At 44.2% G+C, this 23,530-nt stretch overlaps 2 protein-coding genes across 3 annotated transcripts in view; both read right to left on the bottom strand.

Annotated features, from left to right (window-relative positions):
- Window positions 1-1,640: 1,640 nt before the first annotated feature.
- On the bottom strand, window positions 1,641-22,806 carry Hmgcl (hydroxymethylglutaryl-CoA lyase). 2 transcript variants are annotated; one of them, XM_080280074.1, is made up of 7 exons: window positions 22,693-22,806; window positions 12,102-12,131; window positions 10,320-10,486; window positions 9,321-9,444; window positions 5,702-5,914; window positions 3,131-3,319; window positions 1,641-1,922 (listed from the first exon to the last, which is right to left on the bottom strand). In XM_080280074.1, exons 1-7 carry the CDS (start codon window positions 22,804-22,806, stop codon window positions 1,695-1,697), a joined length of 1,065 nt encoding a protein of 354 aa, XP_080136200.1. In that variant the 3' UTR covers window positions 1,641-1,694. The 2 variants fall into 2 exon arrangements, with proteins under 2 accessions (XP_080136200.1, XP_080136199.1); XM_080280073.1 differs by lacking the exon at window positions 12,102-12,131 and having other exon boundaries at window positions 22,693-22,780.
- The window catches only part of LOC145409769 (uncharacterized), a 265,348-nt gene continuing 245,206 nt past the window's right edge, over window positions 3,389-23,530 (bottom strand). The window contains exon 7 of the mRNA XM_080280070.1: window positions 3,389-3,404. The gene's annotated coding sequence lies outside the window, so the exon portion shown is untranslated. The remainder of the gene's footprint in view (window positions 3,405-23,530) is intronic.

The following is a 23,530-nucleotide window of genomic DNA, read 5'->3' as shown; positions in this document are numbered from 1 at the left end:
TAAAATCGTACTCTTCATAAATAACATACAAAACTACATTCGCCAGCCATACCCAAAAATAAATCACTAAAGAAGAAGCGTTAGGGATCTTCCTTGCTCGACGAGACTACAAACTTATCAATCTAAAAACACTGATGCAGATCTGGGGCTGGATTCTGACTGGTTAACGAAGATCCTAACACCTTTTCCTTAGCAATTTATTTTTGGATACGCCTGGTTAATATCACATTGTACGTTTGGCAATAGATAGACAGACATTATAGATAGATAGACAGATATTATTTATGCAGAGTATGGCGATGTTTGAGGGATTTCTACAACATGAAACAGGAAAGCAAGGTGTAATAAGGAAAATAAATCACTCAGGAAAAGGTGTTAGGGAGCTTCTTCACCAAATGAGAATATGGTCATCGCTATATTAAAATCTGGACCCTTGACAAAAATGGCGTTAAGAAAATGGGCTGGCGTTAAAATATCTCTAACCAACACACTGTTCAGGCCAGGATGTGTGTGCTGTATGCCAACTCTACCTACCCATCTACAGTCAACCTCGGCTATTCGTGGGTTTGCATAGTTGTGGATTTAACTGCGAAATTATTTTAAAAACGTACAGGATGATAACTTCCTTTTCCCACAGCTGTTCCTAGTGGTTCATGAGTGATTTTTTTGCATGTTTTCCGTGAGAAATACTGTCATCCTGTCGTGCTGTGGTCATCCTTCATCGTCCATAATGTACTGCACGACAAATTCCCATCGTCATCATGGCATGAGTTAGCACTGTACCCATAAAGACTTGTGCATCATCCTGTACTGTCTTTTTAGCAAGTGTGGCTGTGGATGTGCTAGGAAGCGTTAGGAGAAACACACTGAGGTGGTTTGGACATGTGGAGAGGATGGAGAGTGAGAGACTGATGAGGAGGGTGTATGTGAGTGAGGTGAAGGGAGGGAGAGCGAGGGGAGGCCAAGGATGAGATGGAGGGATGGAGTGGAGAGGTATATGAGAGAGGGGTGTGTGAGCTGGGAGCAGGGCAGTGAAATGGCGGGGGACAGGGTGACATGGAGGCGATTTGTTTGTGGCCACCCCTTACGGGATTAAGGCGTCTGGCAATACATAGATATACAGACAGATTAATGTGCCATAAAATGCATGTACAGGTCCCATAGAGAGTCTGGAGGTAATGGCAAGAGTTAGAACAGCGAAACCAGTGATTTTTGCCAAAGGTATGAATTATTCGCAGATTTCACCCACTCGCAGGGCTGTCCGGAATGTAAGCCCAACGAACAGCAGGGGTTGACTGTATGGCCAGATGTCTGAATCCTGTGAGGGGTGGCTACAAACAAATCACCTCCATATCACCCTGTCCCCTGCCATTCTGCTGCCCTCCCCCCAACTTACACCCCCCTCTCACATACCGGTACCTCTCAACTCCATCCCTCCATCTCACCCACAGTCTTCCCCTCCCTCCCCCCCCACCCCTCACATCCTCCTCATTAGTCTCTCACTCTATCCTCTCCAGTACCATCCATCTCATCCTCAGTCTCCCCCTCCCTATCTACCTCACACACACTCTCTTATCAGTTTTAAAAAGCCTACCTGCTCTATCCTCTCTGGTACCCTCCATCTCATCCTCCGTCTCCCTATCTACCTCACACACACTCTGCTATCAATTCTAAAGGCCTACCTGCTGCCTTCCTCAGCATTTCGTTCTTGCCTGGCTAACTTTGCTCATGTTGCTTCTCTGTAATGCCTGACATATGTAGTTTCCAGCGTCTATGAGTTTATCGAGATCAACGCCGGTGTGGATCTGTAGGCCGTGCAGCATGTAAACAACGTCCTCTGTTGCAACGTTGCCCGATGCACCGCGAGCATATGGACACCCGCCAAGCCCTGCCACGGACGCATCAACCACACTTACGCCCATCTGTGGAATACAAGTGGAGATGGGAGTTGTTTTGTGCTTATGGGTAGGCTGTGGAGTTTAGTGCACTTTTATAAATCATCATTGTCATCATTATCATTATACCATCATCATCATCATTATCTTCATCATTATCATCATTATTCATATCATTGTCATCATTATCAACACCATCATCATCACTGTCATCATCATTATATCATCATCATCATTATTCATATCACTGTCATCATTATCATCACTGTCATCATCATCAATGTCCTCATCATTACCATCATATCATCATCATCATCATTATTCACATCATTGTCATCATTATTATTATATCATCAACTCATCATCATCATATCATAACTCATCATCATTATCATCAGCTATCAACACCATCATCACTATCATCACCACCATCATCATCACCATCCCAAACTCTAATTCCCACCCAAGACAGAGAGAATCAGACAGGAACCAAAACATTAAACACACAAGTACAAATTATCTAGACCAAGTTGAGACAAAAAACGTAGAGTAACAAGCCAGTGCCTCTCCCTATAGTCCATTTAGCTTCACCTGACAAAAATCCATGGCCTCTTTCAGCTTGGTTGTTCATTGGGTGTGGTGAGAATGGAGTATAAATTTCACTAGTAACCAAGGAGACTCATTCCTGTCTTATACTTGCTGTTTATTGAATTTCTTGCAATCATGACTCAGGTTAAAGTGGCACAGTATTCTCTCTCTATCTATTGCCAGACGCCTTAATCCCGTAGGGGGTGCCCACAAGCAAATCGCCTCCATGTCGTCCTGTCCCCTGCCATTTCGTTGCCTGCTCCCAGCTCACACCCCCCTCTCTCATATACCTCTCCACTCCATCTCTCCATTTCATCCTTGGCCTCCCCCTCCCTCTCGCCCCCTCCACCTCACTCACATACACTCTCCTCATCAGTCTCTCACTCTCCATTCTCCCAGTCTTGCCAGATGAAAACAGACTCTCATATACCTCCACTCCATCCCTCCATCTCATCCTTGGCCTCGCCTTCCCTCACCCTCCCTCCACCTCACTCACATACACTCTCCTCATCAGTCTCTCACTCTCCATCCTCTCCACATGGCCAAACCACCTCAATGTTTCCCCTAACGCTTCCTATCACACCCACATCCACACAACTACGCTCTTTCACAGTCTTGCCAGATGAAAACAGACAGACTAGAGTTACCTGCAAGGCGGTGAGGATGTTCGCCAGTGCCTGCCCGTAGGTGTCGTGGCAATGAACGGCCAAAACATCAGAGGGGAGGACGGCCATCACCTCCTCCAGCATCCTCCGCATACTGCCTGGGGTGCCAATGCCAATGGTGTCACCCAGCGAGATCTCGTAGCAGCCCATCTCGTACATCGCATGGGCTACCTGTCAACACAAAGCAAAGGTAATGAGAATATTTATAACATACTGTGCTTGTGTTTAGAATGTACGTAGCCTTCTCTCTGCCTCTCTGTCACACTTATGCACTCTCTGTCTCTTTCTATCTCTCACATTCTTGCTCTCTGTCTGTCTGTCTCTCTCTCTCCCCATCTCTCTGACTGTCTCACTTTCTCTTGCTCTCTCTTTCTCTGTCTGTCTATCTCTCTCTCTCTTGCTCTCTCTCTCTCTGTCTCTTACTCTCTTGCTCACTCTCTCTCTCTGTGTCTCCCACTCTCTCGCTCTCTGTCTCTGTCTGTCTCCCACTCTCTCTCTTTGTCTCTGTCTCTGTCTCTCTCTCTCTCTTACTGTCAAAGTCTTACAGCATCCCATTTGGTACATCACACACACACACACACACACACACACACACACACACACACACACACACACACACACACACACACACACACAAGCAGCAATGAGATTTATGAGGATTTACAGAGAATATTTAGGGCTGCCTTGATGAAGCAGTGCTGATGTAACCTCCTATCCACTTGGTTCATCGTCATCAATTATCATCATCGTTATCATCAATCATCGTCAATTATCATCGTTGTCACTGTCACCATCACCATCAATCATCAAAACTATCAATCATCACCACTATCAATCATCACAACTATCAATCATCACCACCATCAATCATCACCACCACCAATCACCATCAATCATCACCATCACTTGCCACCATCAATAACAGCCAATCATAATCATCATCATCATCATCATCATCAATTATCATCAATCATTATCATCATCATCAGCAGCAGCAGCAATCATCATCATCATCATCTTTGGTCATAATAGCACAAATAATCCTTGGACCCCTGATGGCTGCTCAATCTCTGGCAGCATCTATAGTGGTGTCATTACCCTGAGGTCTTGTTATAACACTTCACCACTCCACACCTTTTTAGGTCCATCCCTCATCACATCACCACTCATATCCATAACCATCCTCTCACTCGATTAAGTTTTTCTGCGTTCTCCATGGCTTGTAATCTAGTTAAGGAAGCTCCCTAACATCTCCTCCTCACTGATTTATTTCTGGACACAGCTTGCCTCACTTTGTATATTATTTATTAAGAAAAAGAAGAGGATATTCGCAGGCTCAAACGTACAGAAATGGCCAAGATTAGGTGGATGTGCAGTGCGTCCCTGAATGCAATGCCTGGGGGGACTTGGATTACAGAGGAAGAGTTGAGAGGTAGGATGGGACTGGAGTGTATTGGTGCTGTGATGAGGAGAAGTAGATTGAGATGGTTTGGATGGACGGGACTGGAGTGTATTGGTGCTGTGATGAGGAGAGGTAGACTGAGATGGTTTGAATGGATGGGACTGGAGTGTATTGGTGTTGTGATGAGGAGAAGTAGACTGAGATGGTTTGAATGGATGGGACTGGAGTGTATTGGTGCTGTGATGAGGAGAGGTAGACTGAGATGGTTTGGATGGACGGGACTGGAGTGTACTGGTGTTGTGATGAGGAGAGGTAGATTGAGGTGGTTTGTGGAGAGGATGGGGGATGATAACTGGGTGCAGAAAGTAAGGCACGTTAATATTGAGGGTGGGGTTGCGAGGGATAGACCAAAAAAGACGTGGAATGAGGTCATTAAGCGTGACATCAGGGTTAAGGGACTGAACAGGGAGGCTGCCACAGATCGAGCAGCATGGAGAGCCGCCATTAGGTGATGAATGCCGACGCATGCATGTTGCAGCCTTCAAAAACGAAACGAAACACACACAAAAAATGATGTTAGAAGAATGATTCAAGTAATACAGATGAGGATGGCAGGGTGTAATAAGGACAATAAATCACTTAGGAAGAGGTGTTAGGGAGCTCCATCTCAGTTGCGTTGTTTATGTCGCTAATCCACCGTCTGTCAAGCAGGCATTACACATCCATCTTACCATCTGCATCTCAGTCCGTTTCATCTTCACCTCACTTCACACACTACACTTTCTCCCTCTGTGTTCTGCCTCCATCACTACACTCCCTACCTTTCTCTCCCTGTGTTGTGTCTCCATCACTACACTTTCTCCCTTTCTCCCTCTGTGTTTTGTCTCTTTCACTACATTTTCTCCCTGTGTGTGAAGGGGAAGACCGAGGATGAGGTGGATGGATGGAGTTGAGAGGTATATGAGGGAGGGGGGAGTGAGTTGCGGGGAGGGTAGTCAAATGGTGGGTGACAGAGTGACTTGGAGGCATTTTGTCTGCGGCCACCCTTTGTGGGATTAGGGCGTCGGGCTATAGATAGATAGATAAACAGTCTAAACAGATAGATAGATAGATAGATAGATTGACAGATAGATAGTGAAGTGGCAACCAACCTTCGCCACGGCCTTGGGATCCACAAGGCCCTCATACGGACAGCCGCAGACACAAGACACGTAGCCCCTCACTCGCACCCCTCGCTCCTCCGCTGCCTCCATCACTGCCTGGAACCGCTGCAATGACTCATTGATGCTGCAGTTGATGTTCTTTTGGCTGAAGGTTTCCGAGGCAGCTCCAAAAATGGCTACCTCATTGCATCCGGCTTCAACCTGCAACCATCATCATCATCATCATCATCAAATTCATCAGCATTATCATCCTTACTGTCATCACCAACACCACCCAAATCATCATCATCATCAGCAGCAGCAGCAGCAGGAAAATCATCAGCATTATCATCATTATTGTCTTCACCAACACCACCCAAATCACCATCATCATCATCACCATCAGCACCAAAATCATCATCATCAGCATCAAAATCATCGGCACATATCATCATTATCATCATCACCAACACCACCCAAATCATCATCATCATCACCATCATCACAATCATCAGCATTATCATCATTACTGTCATCACCAACACCATCCAAATCACCATCATCATCATCATCATCAGCAGCAGCAGCAAAATCATCAGCATTATCATCATTATTGTCATCACAACCACCACCCAAATCACTATCATCATCATTATCACCAAAATCATCATCATCATCATCACCAAAATCATCATCATCATCACCATCAAAATCATTATCATCATTGTCACCACCACCACCACTACCATCATCATGAAAGCAGGCTCCCTAACTCCTCTTCCTTGGCAATTTATTTTTGGATATGACTGATTAAAATCCTATTGTACATAAATTATGCAGAGTATGGCAATATTGGAAGGATTTATGTAACAGAATAAGACAGGGTAAATGCAGATAAAACAAAAGTGATGATATCTAGGGTTGGTGGCGGTACTGTCAAAGACAAGGGAGAGTGGCCATGTGCAGTTTGCCACAAGAGCGTGGGAAGTAATTCCATCTTGTGCAGTGTGTGTGATAAATGGGTGCATAAGAGATGTAGTGGTATTAGAGGTAGACTGCGAGATAATGCTGATTTTATGTGTGCGGCGTGCCGGGGCAAGCAGGTGGAGATTGTCAGACGTGAAAGGATTGAACTTGCTGGTGAATCTCTTGAGTGTGTGGAAGAGTTTTGTTATTTGGGAGACATGTTGTGTGCTGGAGGTGGGGCTGGAGCTAGCTCTGTGGCTAGGGTGAGAAGTGGTTGGAAGAAGTTCAGGGAGCTCTTGCCTCTCCTGACATTGAGAAGGCTCTCCCTACGTGCTAAGGGGTCTTTGTATGCAGCATGTGTTAGGAGTATAATGCTGTATGGCAGTGAGACCTGGGCAGTGAAGGAGGAAGACATTCGCCGGCTCAGACGTACAGAAATGACAATGATTAGGTGGATGTGCAGTGCGTCCCTGTGTCCAGGACCTGGAGGGGCTGGGTTTACAATGGAAGAGTTGAGAAGTAGGATGGGACTGGAGTGTATTGGTGTTGTGATGAGGAGACGTAGATTGAGGTGGTTTGGACATGTGGAGAGGATGGGTGATGATGATTGGGTGAGGAAGGTGAGAAGTGTTAATGTTGGGGGTGGGGTTATGAGGGGTAGACCGAGAAAGACATGGGACGAGGTCATTAAGTGTGACCTCAGGGTTAAGGGACTGAACAGGGAGGCTGCAATGGATCGTGCAGCGTGGAGAGCCGCCATTAGGTGACCAAGGCCGACACATGCAAGCATGTTGGAGCCTTTAAAAACGAAACGAAGACAGTAAGGTGTAATACGGAAAATAAATCACATAGGAAAAGGTGTTAGGGACCTTTATGTAGAGTATGGTGATACTGGAAGGATTTATGTAACACAGAATAACACAGTAATGTATAATAAGCAAAATAAATCATTTAGGAAAAGGTGTTAGGGAGCTTTATGCAGAGTATGGTGATACTGGAAGGATTTATGGAACACAGAATAACACAGTAAGGTTTAATTTGGAAACAAAATAGCTTAGGAAAAGGTGTTGGGGAGCTTTATGCAGGATCCACAGGTAATATGCCAAGGAAAAGATAGACTGCAGAAAACACCCTCCCCTGATGTGACTGCATACCTAAGACAACCAGCTATGTATGATGATGATGATGATGATGATGACGATGATGATTAAATGTAATGGAGGAAGAAAGAAGGTAATTGGTAGACAAGTATATGAATAAATATTTGGAATACTAGAAACCATTCACTACGCTGGGTGGTAACCATATAACCAAATTATGGTGCCTGGTGGTTTAGTGGGTAATTAAGGCGCTCCAATCGGATTGAGCCGGTGAAGGTTTATATCCAAGGGGTGGTTGGGGTTTATTGCTCATGTAATGCCACTCAGGGATGAGTGAGGCTGGTCACTCTCATCTTAAATGTCAGGACCAACTTGCCTAGCCCCAGGCTCCTACGCTCCTCATGGGGCAATGTAGGATTGGATGATGGATGGATGGACTTTTCAGCTTTGTAAATTAAACATTTAACAAATCATTCTTTTTATATGAAACCTTATTAAGACAACAGATTAGGCAGATTTTTAAAATATCACAACGGGATTTACCAAAATGATAAAAAAACAAGAGTGAAAGCTATGTTTTTAGATTCAAAAGGTTTCTGGCCATGAAACTGCTGCTTTGGTCCAGGGTGGCATGGAGTGGAGAGGTACATGAGAGGGATGGAGTGGAGAGGATGGGGAGTGAGAGACTAACAAGGAGAGTTTATGTGAGTGAGGTGGAAGGGGAGAGAGGGAGGGGGAGACTAAGGATGAGATGGAGGGATGGAGTGGAGAGGTACATGAGAGATAGGGTGTGAGCTCGAGGGAGGGCAGTGAAATGGCAGGGGATAGGGCGACATGGAGGTGACTTGTTTGTGGCCACCCCTTACAGGATTAAAGCATCTGGCAACAGATAGATAGATAGATAATTTCCGGTCCTTTATTCCTGATTTACTCCCAATAAACACAACAAATAAAGGGTAACTTACTACATACTGTGAAAATAAATTAAAGAATACAGTAATTGGTGTATTCTACTTCGGCAAAGCTCACTTGATGCCCAGGTGTAGTCAGACTGGAGGATATATTTTGACTAGTAACCAAGGAGACTCATTCCTAAGCAACCAGGAATGTCTTCATGTTGTGTCAGTTCTATCACATGAAAACGAAAGACAGTTGGGTGTGGAAGATGAGGAGTGTGGACGCTGGGGGTAGGGTTGTAAGAGGAGGACCAAAAAAGACCTGGGATGATGTTATAAAGTGTGACCTCAGGGATAAGGGACTGAATAGGGAGGCTGCCAGAGATCGAGCAGCAAGGAGAGTATTAGGTGACCAAGGCTAACGCATGCAAGGATGCTGGAACATTTATATATGATATGAACAAACAATGAGATTATACAGTGTGACCTCAGGGATAAGGGACTGAATACGCAGGCTGCCAGAGATCGAGCAGCGTGGAGAGCATTAGGCGACTCAGGGATAAAGGACTGAATAGGGAGGCTGCCAGAGATCAAGCAGCACAGAGAGCTGAGGTATGCATGAACACTGAAGCCTTTATAAACACTACAATACAATTTCACACTCACGGCAGCCTCGAAACCCTTCAAGTTGGGTGTAAGGACTGGGTATGTGACGCCGCTGAATTTCTTGATCCCTCGCACCACCTCATTGTGATCTGCCATCTGGGGTACCCACTTTGGCGACACAAAACTGACAAGACACAAACGGTATACAGGAATGACGGAAGGAAGCACATATCATCATCATCATCATTGTCATCATCATCATCATCACTGTCACTGTCATCATCATCATCATCACTGTCATTGTCATCATCATCATCATCACTGTCACTCTCATTGTCACCATCATCGTTGTTGTCACTCTCACTGTCATCATCATCATCATCATCACTGTCACTGTCATCATCATCATTGTCACTGTCACTCTCATCATCATCATATTTCTCAACTTCACCACCTTAACCCTACTATTACCATCCCAAGACTATTTATCATCATTTTCACCCTATTCATCAACATATCTATAATCATCATCATTGTCATCATTGTCATTGTCATCATCATCATCACTGTCTGTCATCATCATCATCATCACTGTGTTTGTCATCTTCACCATCTTAACCCTTATTATCATCATCCTATTCATCATCATTTTCACCCGTTTCATCAACATATCTCCAATCATCACCATCATTATCACCTTCCATCTCATAAATAGTCTCCTGGCTTACAGGAAACCATTAGGCTTGTCACTCAACATAAAGTCACCTGAAAAGGAAAGAAGAGTAATAAAAAGTGACAGGAAAGATGGGAGAAATAGGAAGAGAGGAGGACAGACACTGAAAAAGAATGATAAAGGTGAAGGAAGAAGTAGGCAGCACTACATCAGGTGAGTGGATGATGGTGACAAATAGGAAGAGAAGAGGACAGACACAGAAAAAGAATGATAAATGTGAAGGAAGAAGTAGGCAGCACTACATCAAGTGAGTGGATGATGGTTGCCACTGTACACACGTGGATCTAAATTAATGTCCACCAGCATCAATAAACACAGCAACCCACCTTGTCACTTCCACATATTGATGCCCAGCCTGTGACAGTTTATTTATGAATTCAATTTTCACATCTGTTGGAACCATCGTCCTCTCGTTCTGTAGTCCGTCCCGTGGCCCCACCTCCACGATCTTGACTCTTTTGGGGAACTCGTGGATGGTCTGGCTGCCCCGGATCTGTATAAAGTGTAAAATAATTTGTGTATTCAAATATTTAAATGTGGTGTGATGAGAGAGGACAGTGTTTGGAAACTCCCTGTACTGTTGTTTGCAGATGATACTGTGTTGTTGAGTGAAGACGAAGGGGAGCTGCAAGGCTTGGTGGATGAGTTTGGGAAAGTGTGTAAGAAACGGAATCTAAAGGTGAATGTAGGGAAGAGTAAGTTTATGGTCTCTGAGAGAAGTGAAGTCAGTGAATGTACAGTGAGGTTGGATGGTGAGGAAATGGAAAATGTGAGTGCATTTAAGTACTTGGGTAGTGTGATGAGTAAGGATGGAGGTTTGGAGGGTGAAGTGCTTGAAAGGGTACAGCAGAGAAGAAAGGTTGCTGGTTCCTTGAAAGCAGTGATAAGAAATAGAGAAATGAGCATGGAAGTGAAAAAGTTACTTGACAGTATTGTGATACCAACTCTAACGTACGGAAGTGAAGCTTGGACCTTGTTGGAGAGACAGAATTCAAGAGAGCAGTGGAAATGAGTTATCTGAGAGGAGCCTGTGGAGTCACATGGAGAGACAGACTGACAAATGAGGATGTGAAGGAGTGTTGTGGTGTGGATGTGATAAGTAACGTTAGGAGAAACACACTGAGGTGGTTTGGACATGTGGAGAGAATGGAAAGTGAGAGACTGACAAGGAGAGTGTATGTGAGTGAGGTAGATGGGGGAGAGGGAGGAGGAGGAGGCCAAGGAGGAGATGGAGGGATGGAGTGGAGAGGTATGTGAGAAAGGGAGCAGGGCAATGAAATGGCAGGGGACAGGGTGACATGGAGGCGATTTGTTTGTGGTCATCCCTTACAGGATTAAGGCGTCTGGAAATAGATAGCAACAGGCAAGGATGAAGTTTTGAAGATGAAGCGCATGGCAGGGTACAACAGGGAAGAATGGCTGGTAGTTCATTGACACACACACACACACACACACACACACACACACACACACACACACACACACACACACACACACACACACACACACACACACACACACACACACACACACACACACACACACACACACACACACACTGCAAGGGAGTATTATGATTCCCACTATCATATGGATGTGAAGCCTGGACTCTGTTGGAAGGACACAAGTCAAGTGTGAGAGCAGTGGAAATGAGTTATTTGAGAGGAGCATGTGGAGTTATGTGGAAAGACAGACAAATGAAGATGTGGAGTGGTGTGATGTGGATGTGCAGCAAGTGTTAGGAGTACCCTGAGGTGGACTGGCCATGTGGAGAGAATGGAGAATGAGAGACTGACTAGGAGAGTGTATGTAAGTGATGTGGAGACAGGAGGGGAAGGGGGAGACTGAGGATGAGACGAAGGGATGAGGTGGAGAGGTATATGAGAGGAGGGATGTGAGCTGGAGAGAGGGCAGTGAAATGGCGGGGGACAGGGTGACATGGAGGCGATCTGATTGTGGCCACCCCTTACAAGATTAAGGTGTCTGGTTATAGATAGATAGACAGAGATAGATATTGTAGATAGATAGACAGATGGATAAATAGACAGACAGGTAGATAGATAGACAGATAGATAAAGAGACAGTCAGATAGATATAAAAAACCTTACCTCTACATACTGTGCCTTTTCAAATGCAGGCTATAAATTAAAGGAGAAGAAAGTTAATAATGTAAACAGTAAAAAAATACATGCTTTACTTATAATTACAGTACTGGTATAATTTTTCCAGGATTCCAAGGGCTTGACTGGTGAGTGAATGGGAGTGAGGCTCATTCAACTAGGCAGACTTTGGTCAGGGTATCAATCTATCATGCTTTTCCTGACTCTCACTCTACCTCACCCCACCTTGGCAGGGGTTAGGATGATGGTGGTGATGATGATGATGATGATGATGATGATGATGAAAATAATAAATGATGATGACTTGATGATGATGATGATGATGATGATGATGAAAATAATAACTGATGATGACAACAATGATAATGATGATGATAATAACTGAAAATGATGATGATGATGATTGATGAAGATGGCTGACAACGATGATGACTGATGATGATGATTGACAACGATGACGACGACAACATTGACGATGATAACAATAATGATGATTCTTCTAGCACTACTCCAATCATATATCAAGCAGCACCATAATCTGTCACCACATACAGGCTGCCGTCCCCACAAGCCAGGGCTGTTTTCCACAATATCACCAAAATTTAGCCACAGAACTGATATTGTAAACTGAAAGACCTGGCAAATTGGTTTTAACTCTCGTCCCTTTTCTGTCCACCTCTCGTCCCTTTTCTGTCCACCTCTCGTCCCTTTTCTGTCCATCTCTTGTCCCTTTTCTGTCCATCTCTCGTCCCTTTTCTGTCCATCTCTCGTCCCTTTTCTGTCCATCTCTCGTCCCTTTTCTGTCCATCTCTCGTCCCTTTTCTGTCCACCTCTCGTCCCTTTTCTGTCCATCTCTCGTCCCTTTTCTGTCCATCTCTCGTCCCTTTTCTGTCCATCTCTCGTCCCTTTTCTGTCCACCTCTCGTCCCTTTTCTGTCCACGTCTCGTCCCTTTTCTGTCCACCTCTCGTCCCTTTTCTGTCCACCTCTCGTCCCTTTTCTGTTCACCTCTCGTCCCTTTTCTGTCCACCTCTCTAATGCGAGAGTTAATCGTTACTCCCAGTCCTTTGTGTACGCAACAGGTCAACTCTGGAACTGTCTCCCTGTGTCTGTATTACCTACTGCCTATGAACTCCAGGTAAGTAGGTACCCCCAGTCCTTCATATATGCAACAGGTCAACTCTGGAACTGTCTCCCTGTGTCTGTACTTCCTACTGCCTACGACCTCCAGTGTCAGTAGGTAAGTAAGTTAACTAATAATCCCAGTCCTTCATATATGCAACAGGTCAACTCTGGAACTGTCTCCCTCTGTATTTCCTAATGCCTATGACCTCCAGTGTAGGTAGGTAGTTTCTTTTTTTTTTTTTTTTTTTTTTTTTTTTTTAATGCGAGGAAGAAGGAACCAAAGGCCATGAGCCCGCAGTAACAGTTCCCTCCAAGAGAAAAACAAAATACAATAGAGAGCCAAATTCAAGATCCGATCATTTGGAGATGCCTGGACACACTGCGTTTGAAAGACTGGAGATCATAGGCAGCAGGAAATACAGACAGAGGGAGACAGTTCCAGAGCTGACCTGTTGCATAAATGAAAGACTGGGAGTAACGGTTAACTCTTGCATTAGAGAGTTGGACAGAAAAAGGATGAGAGAGTTTGCTGAGGACTTGCTACGTGCGCCCGTCGTAGAGGTGGAGGAATGCAAGCAGACAGTTCAGAGGAGCAGTGACCATTAAAGTAGCGATAGAAAAGAGATAAAGATGCAACAGTGCGGCGAAGAGACAGAGGTTGAAGGGAGTCAGTAAGAGGAGGAGAGTTAATGAGACGAAAAGCCTTTGACTTCACCCTATTGAGAAGAGCTGTATGTGGGAGCCTCCCACACATGAGAGTTGTACTCCACACAGTGGATAAAACCCCTGTATAGAGTCAACAATTGTGCAGGGGTAAAGAAAGAGCGGAGTCGGCTTAGCACACCCAATCTCTTGGAAGCAGATTTTACAAGAGATGTAATATGATCTTTCCAAGATAAGTCCCGAGTAAATGAAACCCCAAGCATGTTCAAGGATGATGCAGGATTAAGCTGAATATTATTAAACATTAGTGGGTATACCTGTGGAAGATTTTGTCGGGTTGATAGGTGTAAGAACTGAGTCTTAGATGCATTAAAGACAACCATATTATTCTTACCCCAGTCAGAGATACGAGCCAAATCAGACATTAGGTGTGCCACAGCCTCATCCCTTGCTTGTTGAAGTAACTGTTGAGATGGGCGTTGCGGGAACCGAATGGAAAGGTGAAGGGTGGAGTTGTCAGCGTATGAGTGGATAGGGTTAGATGTACAGCTTAGAAGATCATTGATGAATAAAAGGAAGAGAGTTGGTGATAGGACAGAGCCCTGAGGAACACCACTGTTGATAGATCTAGGAGAAGAACGATGGCCGTCTACAACAGCGGCTATAGAACGACCAGAAAGGAAGCTAGCGATGAAGGCACAGATAGAAGGATAGAAACCGTAGGAGGGCAGTTTGGAAATTAAAGATTTATGCCAGACTCGATCGAAAGCCTTTGAGATGTCAAGTGCAATGGCAAAGCTTTCGCCAAAGTCCCGAAAGGAGGATGACCAGGAGTCTGAAAGGTAAGTGAGAAGATCGCCAGTGGAGTGTCCCTGACGGAACCCATACTGACGATCGGAAAGAAGGTTGTGATAGGAAAGATTCCTTAAAATTTTTCTATTAAGAATTGACTCGAAAACTTTTGAAATACAGGACGTTAACCCTTTAACCGCGGGTGTCATTCCAGAATGACGTTGCAAAAACTGGACCAAACCGCGGGTGTCATTCTCGAATGTTTGTGAATATTTTGAATACCCCGCGTTTTTTCCGTGCGCCAATTGTTTCAAGGGAGAGTAGCTATTAAGTTCTTTCACTCCAGCCGACCCCCACCTCCCTCTTTCCCCCCTGGGGCCCCACCTCCCACCCCTGGGCCCCCACCCCACTCCCCTGACCAAGCGCGCATCAGTATCTGTCCAGCTGTGTGAGTGACAACACATGTTGATGTGGCAGTGAAGTGCAGGCAATTACAGTGCCTTTTACCTGTCTCAGTGAACACAGAGTGGGTGTTTATCGTATGTGCAGTGTTCATATATGTTTATAGTATTATTATCAGAATGAGGTTGGCATTTGGTAATGGTGTGTGAGCTAAAAATAGTGATTACAACACCGCTGATGTGGCAGTGAAGTGCAGGCAATTACAGTGCCTTTTACCTGCCTCAGTGAACACAGAGTGGGTGTTTATCGTATGTGCAGTGTTCATATATGTTTATAGTATTATTATCAGAATGAGGTTGGCATTTGGTAATGGTGTGTGAGCGAAAAATAGTGATTACAACACTGCTGATGTGGCAGTGAAGTGCAGGTAATTACAGTGCCTTTTACCTGCCTCAGTGAACACAGAGTGGGTGTTTATCGTATGTGCAGTGTTCATATATGTTTATAGTATTATTATCAGAATGAGGTTGGCATTTGGTAATGGTGTATGAGCGAAGGTAATGATGTGTGAGCGAAAAATAGTGATTTTACACCCCTCACTTCTAACGGCACTGCCCGTCCTGTGAAAGTCAACAAAGTCATGAAACCTACATCAATGGAAAGCTGAAGGTTAGTACTTTCTAATGGTACCTTATTTTTTTCTCTAGCTTTATTCTGTGCAGAGTTATTAAGGTTAAAAGGTTTGTTTACATTTGGCTGAAACCCCCGCGGGAGAGGACAGTCAGACCAAAACAATACCCGCGGTTAAAGGGTTAAAGCAATTGGACGATAGTTGGAGGGTTGGGAGTGGTCACCCTTCTTTGGGACTGGCTGAATGAGAGCAAACTTCCAGCAAGAAGGAAAGGTACAAGTTGACAGACAAAGGCGAAAGAGTTTGCCTAGGCAGGGTGTAAGCACAGAAGCACAGTTCTTGAGAACAACAGGAGGGACCCCATCAGGCCCATATGCCTTGTTAGTACTGAGGCCAGTGATGGCAGAAAATACATCAACTGAAGAAATTTTAATGTCAGCCATGAGGATGTCAGAGGGGAGAAGTGATGGAGGAACAGCACCGGAATTGTCTAAGGTGGAATTGGAGGAGAAAGTCTGTGCGAAGAGATCTGCTTTATCAGTAAAAGAAATAGCTACAGAACCATCAGAGTAGAAAAGAGGAGGGAAGGATGATGAGGTAAAGTTGTTAGAAAGATTTTTGGCAAGATGCCAGAAGGAGCGGGAAGAATTCGAGTCGGAGAGTTGAGAGCATTTGGTATGGATGAAATTATTTTTAGTAGAGCGAAGAACAGACTTAGCACGATTCCGGGCAGAAACGTAATGATGATGTGATTCAGGGGTGGGTTGGCTCCGGTACCTTTTGTAGGCCCTCTCCTTGTTGCGGACAGCATTAGAACAAGCGTGATTAAACCAAGGCTTTCTTGCATTAGTCAAAGGATATGAGAAAGGAATGTATGCTTCCATGCCCGGGAGAATAACCTCCGTAATGCGCAAGGCACACTCAGATGGCTCACGGCCATGGAAGCAATAATCATTCCAGGGAAAATCAAAGAAGTACTGCCTGAGGGCCTCCCAGTCTGCGGCTCCAAAAATGCCACAGACGACGTTTCCCTGGAGGGTCCACAGGCCGTACCGGAGTGATAGGACAGGTTAAGGTAATAAGGTTGTGATCGGAGGAGCCCAACGGAGAGAAAAGATTAACAGAGTAAGCAGAAGGATTAGTTGTGAGGAAGAGGTCAAGTATGTTGGAGCTCTCTCCAAGGCGGTCAGGGATACGGGTAGGGTGCTGTACAAGCTGCTCTAGGTCATTAAGGATAGAAAAGATGTAGGCTTGTTCACCAGGTGGATCCGTGAAAGGAGAGGAGAGCCAAAGGTGGTGGTGAACATTGAAATCTCCAAGAATGGGGATTTCAGAGAAAGGAGAAATGGATAGAATGTGTTCCATCGTAGAAGTAAGATAGTCGAAGAATTTTTGATAGTCAGTAGAATTAGGGGATAAGTAAACAGCACAGATATATTTAGTCAGAGAATGACAGGAAAGCCGAAGCCAGAGTGTGGAGAATTCAGAAGAATCAAGTTCAGGAACACGAGAGCAAGATAAGTCGTTGCGTATATATACACAACAGCCACCTTTGGCTTTGAAATGAGTATAGAGAAAGTAGGAGGATACAGAAAAGGGTTTGCTGTCAGTTGCCTCAGACAGCTGAGTCTCCGTTAGAAAAAGAAGGTGAGGTTTAGAGGAGGAGAGGTGGTGCTCAACAGAGCGAAAGTTAGAGGAAAGGCCGCGAATGTTGCAGAAATGAAGACGAAGAGAGTCAGACAGTGGTTCCAGGCACCTTGAGTCGTCACCGGGAGACGGGCAGATGGTGGGGGCATTTATGGTCCCCCCCCCTGGGGACTCCGAGGCTTGATAAGACGACGCCATTTTGGTAAATTCTGAATAGGAAGTGTAGTGTGTACTGTGCATGTAGTTTGGTGAAGATAGTTAGAGAAATTTGTACTGGAGAGCATGCTGGCCTACTCTCTGTGTAACTGAGACACTGAAAAAGTTCAGCAAAGGGGGATGGTCAGGAACTAGATGCTCCCATCTTTCATGTCTGCAACAGGTCAACAATGCAACTGTCCTCCTGTGTCTGTATTTCCTACTGCCTATGACCTCCAGTCTTTCAAATGTAGTGTGTCCAGGTATCTCGAAATGAATGGATTTTGAATTTGGCTCTGTAATCTTGGTTTTGTTTTTTCTTAGAGGGAACAGTCTTGTGGGATTCTGGCCTTTGCTTCCTCCTTCTTTGCTTAAACACACACACACACACACACACACACACAGATGAGGATGGGAGAGCGGATGGAACTGCAAGCTAATAAATCCACTCCTGTCTTTCTCCTTTGCTAAGTGCTAACTGTAGCACTGGTGATGCAAAAGTCATAGAGGACTCCCCTTGGTTTGGTCAGGCAATGTAAAATAAATAAATAAATAAATAGACAGACAGATAGATAAATACAGTAGATATAGATGGACAGAGATAAATTACCCTAACAGAAAAACAAGTAATGACACAAGACACGACTGATACTGGAACAACACCTATTCCTTCAGCAAGCATCATTAAAATCCAGCTTTATACAACTGGCTCTTGGTGTTAAAACTCAAAAATTCGTTGCCATTTTTTCTGAATATCAACTCTACTGGACCAAACATCCTTACTGGCATATCAACGAATCATTTCCTTATCAGCGTCATCGAATCTCAAGTTCTATCCATCTACCTATCTATCTAAAGCCAGACGTCATAATTCCATACTGGGTGGCTGCTTGTCTCTGAGTTAGCTGTTTTATGGGGAGAGGCACTAACCCTCCACCAACCCACTGCTGCCTGCTGAGTTCTGGAGTGTTGTGAAGCTATTATCAAGGTGCCAGTAGAGGACAGTAATATTTTTAAAAGTATATAGGAAAGGGAACTATAACAACAACAATCAGTATCTATTTATCTATTGCTAACTATCTATCTATTGCCAGATGACTTAATCCCATACAGGGTGGCCACAAACAAATCGCCTCCATGTCACCCTGTCTCCCGCCATTTTACTGCCCGGCTCCAAGCTCACACCCCACTCTCTCATATACCTCTCCACTCCATCCCTCCATCTCATCCTTGGCCTCCCCTTCCCTCTCCCCCCTCCAAGTCATTCACATCACAGGAAAGGGAAATCTAACTGCAACAAAGAGTATCCACATTACCAACACAACACATCCTGTTATCAATCTGCCTCTACCACCACACAGCACAACATTACCACTCACATAACTGGAAGACTGAATAAAACCTGACCTTACCACCACAACAAAACATTAAGCACTCACACAACAGGAAGACTCTGAACTTAAATCATTAGAAGGTTGACAGAGTTTAGTTGTCAAATCCTGAAATGGTTAGTCAATGTTTTAAATCTTTACTGGATAGGCAGCAGAGTTACCAGGTTATACAAACATCCCTCAGTTCCTTTCCTATCCCCCGAATGTGGATGGTGGACTGCAGGAAGAGACATTTTCAGTCTGCAGTCCTTCAGGTTAGCGTTCAGATGAGTCTCAGGCTGCAGCTATAAACTGTAATCACTTCACTTTAACTTGGCCCATGATTTGTCTTTTTAGGGCCTATTTCATGTAGCTCAGAGGCAGAATAAGACAATACTACAGCTCTAAATCCTTTCCACAGCACTTCTTCGTGACTAGCAACACCAAATGAGATGATACTGGTACTACAGCTCTACATCCTTTCAACAACACTTCTTCGTGACTAGCAACACCAAATGAGATGATACTACAGCTCTACATCCATTCCACGGGACTTCTTTGTGACTAGCAACACCGAATGAGATAATACTACAGCTCTACATCCATTCCATAGCACTTCCTCATGACTAGCACCATATTCTTCTGTTCATCTATTGCCCTAACTCTGCTTTCACGACGGAGGGATGGCAATTCTGGGCCAAGTTAGCCTACAAACAGCATAATACTAATACTGCCACATGGGTCCCTAAGCTGCATCAAATTGCCTGAGGGCTGCCAGAATATAACAGTTAATATTTTTCAACCTATCAGTAGGTATGCCCCGCTACACGATCCCCCTTTATGTGATATCCCGACTTAGTGAAGTGAAAAAATTAATACCCTTCCCCACCTATTGATGTCTAGTCCCCAGTTATCCGATGGGATTTTTTTGAACCTATCTATCTATACCCCGACGCCCTAATCCCGCAAAGGGGGGGCCGCAGACAAAACGCCTCCAAGTCGCTCTGTCACCCACCGTTTGACTACCCTCCCCCCCTCCCTCATATACCTGTCAGCTCCATCCCTCCACCTCATCCTCGGTCTACCCCTCCCTCTCCCTCCCTCCACCTCACCTACATACACTCTCTTAGTCAGTCTTTCATTCTCCATTCTCTTCACATGTCCAAACCACCTCAGTGTATTTCTCCTAATCTTTTCAACCACATCCACATCTACCCCACAACGTTCCTTCACTTCTTCATTCCTCAACCTGTCCCTTCATGTCACTCCACATGCTCCTCTCAAGTAACTCATTTCCACTGCTCTCACTCTTGACTTGTTCCCCTCTTGCAAGGTCCACGCCTCGCTTCCATACGTCAGGGTAGGGATCACAATACTATCATGCAGTGACTTCTTAACTTCCATACTCACCTCCCTATTTCTCATCACTGCTTTCAGTGTACCAACAACCTTCCTTCCCTGCTGTACCCTTCCACGTACTTCATCCCCCAAAGTTCCATCCTTACTCATCACACTACCCAAGTACTTGGATGCACTCACATTCTCCATATCCTCACCATCCAGCCTCGCTGTACATTCTGTGACTTCATTCCTCTCAAACACCATAACTTTACTTTTGTTTACATTAACTTTCAGCTTCCTCCTCCTACACACTGTCCCAAATTCATTCACCAAACCTTGCAACTCCCATTCATCTTCACTCAACTAAACTGTATCATCAGCAAACAGCAACACCAGAAGCTTCCAAATCTCACCCTCATTCATTAGAGCCACCCCTACATCCACTGCCCTACCTTGTACCTCCTTTACAACCCCATCCATATATATATCAAACAGCCATGGAGACATCACACACCCCTGTTTCAGTCCCACACTGAGATCAAAGAAGTCACTCAGCTCACCATCCACTCGCACCGTAGCCTCGTACATACTCTTCACAGCACTCAACAATTTCCCCTCCACTCCATATATTCTTAATACCTTCCACATACCTTGCCTATCTATTCTGTCATAAGCTTTCTCCAAGTCCATGAAGGCAGCATACACTTTCCTTCCCTTCTCTAGATACTTCTCCACTAAACATCTTAGAACAAATATCTGATCTACACACCCTTTTCCCTTCCTAAATCCCCCTTGTTCTTCTCCAACTAGCTCCTCTGTCATATGCCTAACCCTATCAATGAGTATTCTACCATATATTTTACCAGTCACACTAAGAAGGCAAATACCCCTATGGTTACCACATACTTCTCTCTCCCCTTTTCCTTTGTACAGAGGAACAATTATACCTGATTTCCAGTCCTCTGGAACCCTTCCCTCTTCCCAAGCCAATCTACACAACTTCCATATCCACTCCACAACAATCTCACCCCCATACCTCAGCATTTCACCACACAAGTGATGATATTTTAGACTTAAATTGTGTGTTTAGGTTGATTTTAGATGGAAATTAATGTGTTTTAGTCATAGGTGGGGTGAACACTGTCATTTTGAGATACAGTTTGCTACATTTAATATTTTCCAGACATTTTTAATGATTCTGAAATTCTATTTTTGGGTTTAGGTGAGTTATAAACTGCTTATAGGCTTAGTTTACCTTGTATTAAAGCTATGTGGGTGTTTATGTGATCTAGAAACTTGTTTTGGACTCATTTGGGTGGGTTTAGGACTTCAGTGGGGGGAGACCTCAGGCTCAACACACATCCCTATACTTTACATGTTATAACGTCTCCTTTTTTCTTTTTTCTTTTTCTTTTTTTTATGTCAAGAAGAAGGAACCCAAAGGCAACAAGCCCGCAAAACTGTTCCTTCCAAGAGAAAAACAAAATACAAGACAGGGCCAAATTCAAGAACATCGCTTCAATGATGGGTTCTCCCAAACACATCTCATCGTTACAGCAGGGACGACCTGTACAATTTCCATTTTCATTCATAACCGTCATCAGACACTCTACTGCAGTCTATGTCTTCTCATTTCAAACAACTTTTCTTTTGAACACTTCCACCATAACGCAATAATGACGAAGATTTTGCCTCACATCCAAGACAACTGTACACTGAGATGGAAATACACATACCGGTAATACCAAATGAGACAGCCTGGAATACCAATGTCTATACCACTTCCTGCTTGCTGTAATACCAGTGGTGGTGGAGTGGTATGCCTTCATGTGGTGGCACTAGTATAAATATTGGGCTCCACTGCCTGGTTATACAAATGTCCCTCAGTTCCCTCCCTATCCCCCAAAAGGAGAATGGTGGACTGCAAGTGAGGGGCAAATTTAGTCCACTGGTTACAACTACATAAATAAAAATAACAACCAATATTTCAGAGACGTTATTCATGTATGATGAGCAACACCCAGCCTTAAATTCTACTCACTGGAGACTCGCCATAATTCAGGATGAAAATTTTGGCCAGATCTGAACTGAATTGAAATTTTTGGCGAGATAAAATAACGACTCACGACCAATACGAGAAAAATACAATTGCCCGAGACATTACACACTTCCTCCAATGATTTTATCAGTATTATCCAACGTAACTGATACCTAAAAACAAATGGACTAGTTAAATATATTCTAATGACCAAATACACGCCCTTAATCCTGAAAACTATCTTGAGAGAGGATATAACACTGAGAAACTGTCATCGTCCAATTGAACAAGTCCTCCTGTAGTCTACTCAACTTTAATATCTCACTAAAATTGTATATAGGCAACTAACTGATTAACATGTCATTAATTATACTCACTGAAGACACGCCATAACTCCTGCAGAAGGTCTTGAGGGATGAAATAACGTTAGCCCGGCACAGGAGGGTACTCATGGCGGGTCGTCTGCTGCTGCCACCCTGTCGTCTGCTCATGACGTTCACTGTACAAAAAATAAACTAATATAAACAAAAAATTAAGAGAATAAAAATGGGAGAAAACTAATAATACGGTTATAGATTTCCATTTTTTCATGCTTAACGTCTCCATTTTTTTTTTTTTTTCAACTTTGAGGGGAGGGGATAAAAAGGAATCTGTACCTACATCATCAAATCAATCAAGGAAACAAAAATCAAACTAGAAAACAAGATAAAGTATTTCAGTTCAATATCAAATTCCAAACTTTTAGAATGAAATGGTGGATGAATGCGTTAGCCTATATCTCTCCTCCAATCTTCCTTCACTCTTTTCCTAACTCCTCCATTCTCCCTCCCACGACCTTCACCTTTCTTTCCATCCTCTTCCACTTTCTCCTCCCCTCCTCTCCCATCTTCCTTCCCTTCTCTTCCTCCACTCTCTCCTTCTGCTTGCCTGTACTCTCTCCTTTCTTCCTAGATCCTCCATTCTCTCCTTCCATCATCCTCAACTCGTTCCATTCGATGTTCAAGATGGAATTTTCCTTCTTATTAAAGGCATTACATACGAACCACGTAAAATTCAGCGATTACGGGGAATTATTTAACTTGCTGAGATGGCAAGGAAGCAACTGTAGCGCTGTGGGTAACGTTGGATGTGTTGGCTCTGATCAAGGACGGATTGACTTTCACAGCAAAAACTGGACTGGGACTTACTTCCCCAAACGCGCAGGAAAAACACAGA

Source organism: Coenobita brevimanus, chromosome 83 (assembly GCF_032717465.1).
Source record: "Coenobita brevimanus isolate Jiangsu-jjx chromosome 83, ASM3271746v2, whole genome shotgun sequence".
NCBI lineage: Eukaryota > Metazoa > Arthropoda > Malacostraca > Decapoda > Coenobitidae > Coenobita > Coenobita brevimanus.
The sequence above is the reverse complement of the archived record's forward strand: the minus strand, read 5'-3'. Positions and strand labels throughout refer to the sequence as shown.

Coding starts and splice junctions, on each gene's coding strand:
- Hmgcl (XM_080280074.1), bottom strand. CDS start 22,806: ATGAGCAGACGACAGGGTGGCAGCAGCAGACGACCCGCCATGAGTACC. Junction 12,132..22,692: donor GGAGTTATGGCGTGTCTTCA/GTGAGTATAATT, acceptor TTTAATTTATAG/CCTGCATTTGAAAAGGCACA. Junction 10,487..12,101: donor AAAAGGCACAGTATGTAGAG/GTAAGGTTTTTT, acceptor CACTTTATACAG/ATCCGGGGCAGCCAGACCAT.